The sequence below is a fragment of the Etheostoma cragini genome, chromosome 6, assembly GCF_013103735.1.
Source record: "Etheostoma cragini isolate CJK2018 chromosome 6, CSU_Ecrag_1.0, whole genome shotgun sequence".
Lineage (NCBI taxonomy): Eukaryota > Metazoa > Chordata > Actinopteri > Perciformes > Percidae > Etheostoma > Etheostoma cragini.
The window spans coordinates 17,061,693-17,071,955 of NC_048412.1; the positions used below are offsets into that span (position 1 = coordinate 17,061,693).

The window sequence follows — 10,263 nt, forward strand, 5'->3', positions numbered from 1 at the left end:
TACTCATATTAAGATTAATTTATGTTGAGAGTTGTTTTACACTTTGCACAAAATAAGTGCAAAGGGTAACTCTTCAGTAGGCTACTTAGTGATCAGTCACTTGTAATAACATTCAGTTTACCTGCTTGGTGCCGGGACGTCTATTGTAATTGGGCCAACTACTGATCAAGTTTGGAGATTTCAGTTGTGTATCCATTGAAGTTATTACAGTAAAACTCCTTCCCCGCCCCGTACACACAGCCACTCCCCAAACCTTAGTGACATCCCCGTCTGCGCACACAACTTTCCTCTCCATCTCATCACCTCGACAGACTAGACGCATCATCTCACGCTCCGGGAATGGGATCTTTACTGGGTTCAAAGAAAAACTTCGAGTTCTTTCGAATTTACGCTCTACAGAAGCTACTTTTCAAACTGCAGGGATAGTTGTTAGCCTACTACAGGTGCAGGGTGACAGAACGAAGAGCCACTGGCCAATGACATCCAAGACGCACGAGAAGTTGTCAAAGAGTTAGACGCTAGAAATCACGAAGTGAACAGTCTGAATTTGAGGACTAGGATATTTTAGTCATTTCAGACCACAGTTAACCTACTTCAATCGAGGCGTGCGTAAACTAATTGTGCGTAAAGGTGGAGCTTGCGCACGGTTCAAATGTTGTTCTAGTGTTGCAGCTAATGCAATAACGTAAAAGACAACAGGTTTGTCAACTTTTGAATCTGTGAGACGTGTTTATACCTTCACAGCCATGGCAAGATGGTTCAGAGATTTCCCCATCAACCTGAAGACTGGAAGTGAAAGGGTCCGCTCGGCCTCTGAATCTGGTCCGCAAACTCGACCCAAACCCTCGTTTTCTCGTGACAGTCTGAAAGGAAATCAGCGCAAAGATGGGGGAGTGGGTGGGTTATTGGCAGGGAGAAATAGGAAAAATTCGGCTATAGAATTGGGTCGTAACAACGCTGGTTCTGCTGGGACTGTCTGGGATAGTCTCACAACTGGAAAAGGTCGCAAGAACTCCAAGGTCGAGACTGGGACATCAGATGAGATCCGTCAGGTCAGGACATCTAGTTTGGCGCAAGCCTACATCAGCAGGATGATCAAAGTGGACAAACAAGACAAGACCCCCAGACTCAATGGGATAAGTGAACAGAAGCCATCCGATAATGAAAAGGGAAGGTCTGACATTAAAACAACGGTGAGTAACTTGTAGGCTTGAATCACAACTAACGCAAACCCCATATGCAACTATTTTTGATCTCTGCATATCATCTGCTATTTATTTAAATTGCAGTCTTCAGAAGGTTACAGCTGCATGCAGATTAAATGTCAATATACTGTACAATGCAAAACTAATTTCATTGTGGGCTTGAGGTCAATGCTTCCCTTTGTGTTTTCCCTCCCCACCTCAGTGCATAATCATGTATTCAGTTTCCATCGACCTCAAAAGAATACAATGCAGTTCCACTACATTGTGTCACATCAAACATAATGGGCTGACCTCTTTGCACTCTTTCTGCTTGTTCCTCTATCACTTGTCATACCAAACTATCCCCCCCCCCCCCCCCCCCCCCCCCCCCCCCCCCCCCCCCCCACACACACACACACACTTCCGCTCTGTTGTCTCCAGGTAAATCTGAATACTTAAAGCAGCTCAGCCTTGTTTTTTTTTTCTGACATGTCTTTTCCTGTTCACAGCTCATTATCCTGGAGGACTACGCAGATCCTTTTGATGCAGAGAAAACCAAGGAGCAGAGGGAGGCTGAGAGAGCAGGAGTGAATGATGGGTACATGGAACCATATGATGCCCAGGTCATCATCACAGGTGAATTTAAACTCACCATCTATCTCAGCAATTACAGTTACATTATTAAAATGCCAAAAAGGCGTCATCTGGACTGCTACAACTGTAGTTGGACTTCAACTACATTTATTTACATCCTACTGTAGTACTTATTTGTATGCCATCTTTGATAAGCTATGTACATTTTATTCAAGCCAAGGAATACAAATTTCTCTGCAGTCACACTCAAACTCCTGCTAAAGGGCCGTTTTAAAGGGACTTAGGGCCAAACCAGACCCTCAGTCTCTCTGCTGACTTCCCTTCCAACTGGCGGTTGCCGTAGAAACAGTGTTGTGCAGGGACAATGGGTGCAGCTTCCTCTTCCAACTTCCTGTCTCCTGTCTCTGTTTCCTTTGCCCCATTCTCTTGATAGGAAGTTGGCCTCAGTGCCCCCCCACCCCACACGCACATACACACACATAGACACACACATAGACACAATACTTTATGGTCCCTTACGTGTAAAAAGAATCAAAAGACGCTCGCCCCTCCCCGAAACGTACATGTCCCCCTGCGTGGTCTCGCCCAATCACTTCCCAGCAGCCAGGAAGTGGCCTGGTCAGCCAGCAAATCATCAGCTGTGTTGACCTTTTCTTCCTGTAGCTCCATTGTTTGGTCACACAATAGTGCAGACACACAGGCTACCTGTCAGTCGGTAAAGAAACACAAGTAAAATTCCCCTGAAATTTAACGACATGTCATGACAAAGAGATTTGTGGGTTAATCCAGCCCAATGAACACAAATGTGACTCTAAAAACTTTGTTGGAAACAAGTGAGGATACAATGCATTATGTTTCTGTAATACTAAAATAATTTTTTTTTTTTCAGATAAGCCCACCACTTAGTTTGAGTTGATGGATACACTTAACAGTGTAATGAAGTAGTTAAAATGTGCTTTAAGGAATTGTATTTTAATCAGACTTATCTTTTGCAGAAGTGTCTGTTTTATGATTCTTCCTTTTCTAAAGTTTCCCATACACATACATTTTCATCAAATATCACTCATCTCTGTGGATATGGAACAAAAACGTTGCGCAAATGAATACTGGGAAGCTTGCAGAAGCTGCATGCCCGACTACAGGCTAATTTAGCTGAAAAGTAATTAAGGTCATCTTTTTTCCATTGTAAAATACAGTTCATTAGGTGCCTAACCAAAGCTAACGCAAATGTTCCATTTGAATTTACACTGTTTTAGAGAGATGCTGATTAATCTTCATGGTCATATTGAACGCTGTCTGCTGCTGTAGAATTGTTGCATTGGTGTGCTATATTGAGAGGTGTCCTTAATTTTTTGTCCACCCCACTTGTTTCAATAAGGTAAAAAGACAAATTATTGGAGACACCTCTCGATATATAACCGAAGACAGACCAACAGCCACACGGGCTAAAGCCTCCTAAATGATCATTAAGTTGAATCGCCACATCTCTTGAACTGTTTCAACAAAAAACTAAACCTTATAACCTTCATAAAGGCAGGATATATTGCAGGATGGTTGTATTAGACTGCATTAGTTTTTGCTGTGTGTCCATAATAGGCTGGCAACTGAGTCTATAACTTCAAGGCAAACCTTATCTTACACTAAAAGTGTAGAACTTACTATTACATTGTGGATCTAACTACCTTAATGCATGCTCATTTTTAACAGAATGATAATAATGTATTGTGAAAGTGTAGCTGAATGTTATGTAGGCAGATTGAAAAGTATTTTCGCCACATTATGTAGTTGAATTTGTTTGATGTTGGTTGATGTGTAGTAATTTAAACAGAAGGCGAGACTCCAAAACTGTGAGCAGAACGCAGCTCATCTACTAAAACAGTGACACAACGTTGTGCTGATGACTGCTTTGTATGATCTGAGTGAAAATACACATACATAATCTTATCCAAGTGCTGAGTCACATAAACAACCAAAAAGAAAATATAATTATACCTCCCCAAGAACCCTGTCCCCTGATCCGTTTAAAAGTTCTTCTTAATGATGTTTTGAGGACAAATTGGCTCTTTGTGAGGTATATAGTTATTCAAAAAAAGGATCAGAGCAGCCAATTTGGGCTCAAAACATTTCTAAAAGAAAAAAAGAATACATTTAAATAAAGGCAGTTGGCAGCGTCCTTTAGAAGATACAGTGCTTTGTCTATCATGGCATGTTGTAAGAGAAGATGCTTCATCTTAAAACCATTAACAAATTGCCTGACCATTGTGCTGCAGAGGTTCGTAGACGAGGCTCCAAAGACCTCCTGAAAGTGTGTGTTCTTCTGGACCGAGGCAAGAGAGAGGGGAAGGGAGAAGAGGGAAAACCCACTCCCCCAAACATCTATGACACACCGTATGAGGGCGGGCTGGAAGGCGACAGTGGGGGTGTGTGGATCCCTGTCACACGACCAGAGTCTGACGTCCGCCCCGCTGGAGAGTACGAACTGCCCTGGGAGTGGAGGAAGGAGGACATTGTCAGAGCACTAGCAGGTAGAGAAAAAGAGTTAGGGATGATGGGAAGGGTGGGGGTTTAGGGTGTGGAGGAAGGATGCCATGAGTTTTATTTGTACAGTAATGCCACAACAATTTTGTGTTTGCTTTAGAGAGGAAACAAAACAATCATGCTGAATCAATTTTCAGAGATGTGTTTACTTTGGTAGCTCTGGTATTCTTCAATAGAACTTTATCATGAAAGGTTGATATTGTCTCTCCTGCTTCCTTTAGCTCAGTTTGAGGCAGTGGATTGTTCTTCCACTAAAGAGAACAATTCAACCTCTGCCCGCCAGCAACAGCAACAACAACAACAGCAGCAGCAGCAGCAGCAGCAACACACCCTGAGGCAGAAGAACTGGAACCAAAAAATACTTGTACCATCTTCTCCGTCCTCCTCCTCTTCTCCCTCCTTTCCCTCCTCTCCTATTCTCAAACTCTCCCCTCTCACGTCCCCATCTCCCTCTTTCCCCACCCTCAAACTCTCACCCTCTTCTAGTCCAAACAAACTTTCCCCTCCGTCTCCTACCTCCCCCAGTCCCCCACTGGAAGGGGAGGCAGCCAAAGTGGACCCCAGCCCGCCCCTGGAGAAGCAGAGGTAAAGAGGGAGAAGGGAAACATTGCATATGATATTTATAAATGTCAGTAAGGGAAAAAATAAGAAATCATTTACACACTGTATTGTAGAGCATGCACTTAGACTGAACAAGGCAACATTTTGACCCTATCCAGTCAACATCAGGCTTTTGCAACATGACAAACCAAGTTATGCACATAGTTTATTACATCATGCTGACATCTTGTTCAATAAGACACTCAAATACATTGCATTGTCAAGAAGCAAATAGTTGGAAAAACAGTGCCACCACAACTAAAGACATAGCAAATATTTAATATATTAAAAAATGGCATTGGTGTACATGTTCAAAAGACCCCACTGATTAAAACAAATGTAATATTTTATAAGCACAAAAGGAGAATAAATACATTTAAACCATAGGAGGAGAGCCAATGTTACTCTGTATACACATTGTGCTGTGGTTTACTCCCCCAAGTCAGGTGAATTGGAAAATACCCATAGATCTAAAGAGTCTAAATCTGTTTATATTTTAGTCGTCTGATAGACTTGTGATCTACCCCTCACTCACTGCATGTTGAACCTTGAACAGGATTAGCGGATTCAAAGCGGATATTAAACAAATGACATGAGGGTTGAGACATTGGGTTGCCTTCATGTGTAATATTAGTTCTTATCTAAATTAACCCCACATTCCCATGTAATCTTTTTGCAATAATAATAATTTGCAGATTGAATGGCACTTCCTGTCTTCTTTCTGTGTTGCTCTGCTCGCATTTGTTAGGAAAGTAAATAACAAGCGATCTTTTCTTTTACCTTACCATCTGTGTTTGTGAGAAACTCTGGAAGAAAAGCACCCTCCTCAGATTTAGCTGATATTTCTCTTAGTAAAAGTTTTAAAGCAATCAATTTCACAATGCCAAATGCCAGTCGACAATGTACTGTACATATTTTACACTTGAGGAATCTTTAAATGAAATTTGGTCTTCATCATTGAGAGGATAAGCCAGCATCAGCTGCACTTGAGCACACCCCCATGTCAATGTGCTGAACATAATTGCTGGAGGGAGGTGCACTCTCAAGGTGAGACTTGAATAGATGAAAAACTCATTTTCAACTGTAAGAAGCATGGCCTTTTTTCAGATGGAACATGTGGGGAACATGCTCAGAGCAAGTAAGCATTTGTTCCTCTCATGTTGTGGCTGAATGCCAGTGTGTTTTGCCTCCTAGCATCAAGGCCACATACCGTTGTTTATATATGGCTCTAGCCTGTAGCCACTGTCATCACCACCTTGTGTCCCAATAGTCCTCTCTCGACCCTCAGCACAGCCAGGAACATTTTGTTTGTCCATTTTATTTATCTCTTTGCCTTCTCAAGTTCACCTTTGGCATCTGTAACTTATTCAGTCCACCATATATGTCGGTCTGATTTATGGAGACTATGTCTCTGTTGGTGTCTGTGTGTTTCGTTCCTCCTGTCAGTCTCTTTTTTTTTCTTTTTTCTCTCTTACCATCATTGCATATCATTAGCTTGACATCTGACTTATCTCCATATGTCGCTGCGCTATATGTCAGTGATCTGCTGTCTCTATCTCTCTGTGTCTCCCCCTCCCCCTCCTTCCCTTGCCCATCCAAGCTGGTACCATGGCAGTGTGAGTCGGCAACAGGCTGAGGCTCAGCTGCAGCGCTGCAGGGAAGCCAGCTTCCTGGTGAGGGACAGCGAATCAGGAACCAGCAAGTACTCCATTGCTTTAAAGTAAGTTTGAAGAACACGGTACAGGCATGCTACATTATACAGCATCTATATTTTGATTCCTACCATTATTTTTTATTCACTTTTGCTTCATCGAAATCTAATTTTTATCTTTGGCTGAGTTAAAAGTGACATTGGCACATTGTCCTTGAAAAACAATATGTTTTGGGATTTTAATATTTTATTTTATAATGCCACACACAGTCTTTCGGCCCTGTGTATAAATGGGCATGCATGGCACATTAAGCTTGTGCTTTAAAGTGTATGAAAAACTGTAAAAAACATATTTATGTTTTGGTGCCCACTGACTTTGCCTTCTACAGTGATTGTCCCTGAGTTTGTCAGTAACTGGCATTACAGTGGCGACCTGTAAGGCGTTAATGCATGAGAATTTGTGTCTTTTGTTGAACTGACACTAGCGATAAGCGTGCCAGGAACAGGTTCTCTAGTCTAGGATAAAGGCTGAAATCCTGTGGTGCAATTGTGTGTATGTGTGCGTGTGTGTGCATGTGCCTGAGTGCACATTTGAAAGTCCACATAATTAACCCCATTTACACATCTACTGAACTTAGAAAATGCACAGCCTCATTTTGGGAGAGACAGATAATAGAGCAGCTTTCTTTTTAGCTACGGCATTGTTCAGCATCTTATAACTCTTAACGGTAACTGTTGCTGTGTTTCTTTTACTTGCAAGCTTATCTTTTCCGACAGTACATCTTTATTTTTTTGTGTCTTGTTCCATTAGGACCAGTCAGAGTTGTGTGCACATCATTGTGGCCCAGACGAAGAGCGTTAAGGGTTTGGGCTTCACACTGGATCAAAGTAGTTGTATCTTCTCGAGTATTCCAGAGCTGGTCCATCACTACTGCACGCACAGACTGCCTTTCACTGGTGCAGAGCACATGACCCTGCAGCATCCTGTTCCCAGGCCACACTGAACATGCATAGTAAAGGATGATCAAATACACTGGGACATTAAATGCACATGTGCAGAGACATGCACACAGACACAAACATTAATTTGTCAATACACGTGTACACCCACATACTCAAAGATATGCTGCTTTGCCTCGTCCTTTGTACTACCTTAATACATAATTTTGTATCGCTTCCATATGCCACCTAGTGGTCAAAGTAAAACATTACAACAACCATTGATCACATTGTTATAGTGGTCAATGGTATTGTAGTGGTAACTGTTCCCAATCTAAAACGCACACTGAATGTATTTATAATGACAGGAAAACCAGTGTATTTGCCCCAATGTCTTGTCCATTGGCCCTGCAGAACATATCATGCAAACCAAATTGATATCTATAACACCAGAAACGATGCACATGAAGTCCTGCACTTATGTGAGCAATCGGCCATTTGAAGTCAGTGGAAAGGTTTGTAATTTCCCGCTTACGCTGATGTGCTGACGTCATAAATAAGAGTCTTGCCATCCAGTTAAGCTAGGTCTGTGAGGTCAATACACCTGATTGGAGTATATTCGTTCATCCATCTGACAATCAGCCTATTGATCTGTCCTGAAAATCAGGCTCAATGGCTGACCACTCTATCTGTCAAGAGAAAGAGCTTTATTGATGAGACGATTAGAACTAGTGTAGTGGGAGGGGGGTCTTATAACGTTACAGTACCCAGTCAGCAAAATTGTTTGAGTGTGTGTAAGTGTGCACAATAAATATGTCCATGCACGTGCCTTCCCTGTAATCTTAATGAGGTTGTGATTTAAAGACTTGTTTGTGAATGAAACTAAAAACTGTACCCTAAAAAGTACAACAGCATAAATAATGTGTATGTAAGTGATGTTTTTTTCATTGTCAGATTTTTTTTTACGTCAACCGCACAATAATGGTGGCTGTATATTATTGTTGTAAGACTTTTATTCAGTAAATAGAATAAAATTCATATTAACTGCAGACAAACAGTGTTATTAATAGACATGCCAGCAGCAAAATCAATGCAGGGTTCAGGGAGAAAAAAGCCCTGAAACGGATATGAGAAGCCAGAGTGAATCTGTGTGCTTTTATCTTGTAGCTGTAAAGCCATTGACTTGAGTGTGAAATCAATTACAGTTAAACACATGCAAACCCATGCATGCTCACCTACTTGTAGCCAAAAAACATGCACACATGCATAACCTACACATACAATACAAATACATAAATATCCTAGAAACAAATAGCGTTTACTCACACAACTCGAAAGGTGGTGTATTTAAATCCTTTCCAACACACACGAAGCTTCTCACAAAACACAGTGAAGCCTTATCCTCACAATAATGCATGGAAGCGCGTGTTTGCGGTAAGATATGGCTAACCAGTAAATACCTGTGTATTGGTCTGCATGAGTGTGTGTGTGTAGGTGTGTGCAAGTGTGACTGTGCCCATGTGTTCACCCATGTGTGCATTTATGTGTGTGTCTGCATTCCTTTTATGTTTGTGTGTGTGTGTGTGTGTGTGTGTGTGTGTGTGTGTGTGTGTGTGCGTGAGAGTGATACAGTGAGAGGGACTCCAAATTTTTCTGTTCAGGGATTACCAGGTTGCCATGGTGATTAGTTAGAGTAAGGTAGGGCCTTCTCTACAGGGAGCGAAGAGAGGGAGGAGAGTGAAAGAGAAAGAGGGAGGAGAGACATGCTGCAATATAAAAAGAGCTATGAATAACCGTGGGCATAGTACCATAGTAGCAATGTAGCTCCCCCACAGAATATCCTGCTTAGTTTGTGAATGGAGAGCAACATGTACAAGACAGTCATAGGTCAAAAGTTACACACTTCTCTCACTGTCAGCTCACAAAACTGATTTTGTATCACTTTGTTGATCAAAAGACACATCCTCAAAGGGTCAAAGGGTCACAGGGTCAACTCCAGAACAAATATTGAACCCAGGCTTTCAGGTTGAGCAGCCAACTCTTATAATAACTGCCATCTTGCTATACCCAGTGTGTCACAAATGGCAATGTTACACAACAGCAGACACGATAACTTTCACCCTTCCTTCCATCCATGTGATCTGTTGTGGTTAGACCTCCATGTTCTTTTAATTAAATCCCAAACTAGGTCAAAACAAACAACAAGGCCCGGGGTGCTGGACACATGATTTTTGCAGAGCTTGTCAGTCTGTTTTTGGGAATGTTGCATTTGGTAAACATCTTGCTTACAATCTTAAAGGCTTCTTTAAGTTTTCTTGGTCTAACATATCATCACCGTTCAATGAAACCATCTATCTCTTTTTTAACTGATTTTTAAGCGAAGCTAAATAAACCATTTAACCCACTGGAGGGTCTGAAAACTGCATTGTCATAGAAAGCCTTTTTTCATAGCTCACAAAAATGGACAATTTGAAGATACATGGGATTAGTGGTGAAAGAAGTATTATATAGTTATATGGTATATAATTGTGAAATACCACAATATAAACATACAAATGAAAGTGTTGCCTTTGAAATGTTACATAAGAATAATTACAGAAGTGTTATCAGCAGAATTTACTTACAGAACAGTATCTAAAGTTAAAGTACTCATTTTGCAGCAAAATGACACATCTGTGTGCTTTCTTATGCACTTTGATTTTGAATCTAGTTGAGGTTACGCAAATTTTGATCAGGCCTACTTTTTACACCACTGAA

At 41.4% G+C, this 10,263-nt stretch overlaps 1 protein-coding gene across 1 annotated transcript; it reads left to right on the top strand.

The window, feature by feature from the left end:
• The first annotated feature begins 279 nt into the window (after nucleotides 1-279).
• she (Src homology 2 domain containing E) lies at nucleotides 280-8,442 on the top strand. Its single transcript, XM_034874733.1, has 6 exons — nucleotides 280-1,193; nucleotides 1,694-1,820; nucleotides 4,049-4,303; nucleotides 4,538-4,901; nucleotides 6,517-6,636; nucleotides 7,379-8,442. Exons 1-6 carry the CDS (start codon nucleotides 747-749, stop codon nucleotides 7,569-7,571), a joined length of 1,506 nt encoding a protein of 501 aa, XP_034730624.1. The 5' UTR covers nucleotides 280-746; the 3' UTR covers nucleotides 7,572-8,442.
• The last annotated feature ends 1,821 nt before the right edge of the window (nucleotides 8,443-10,263 follow it).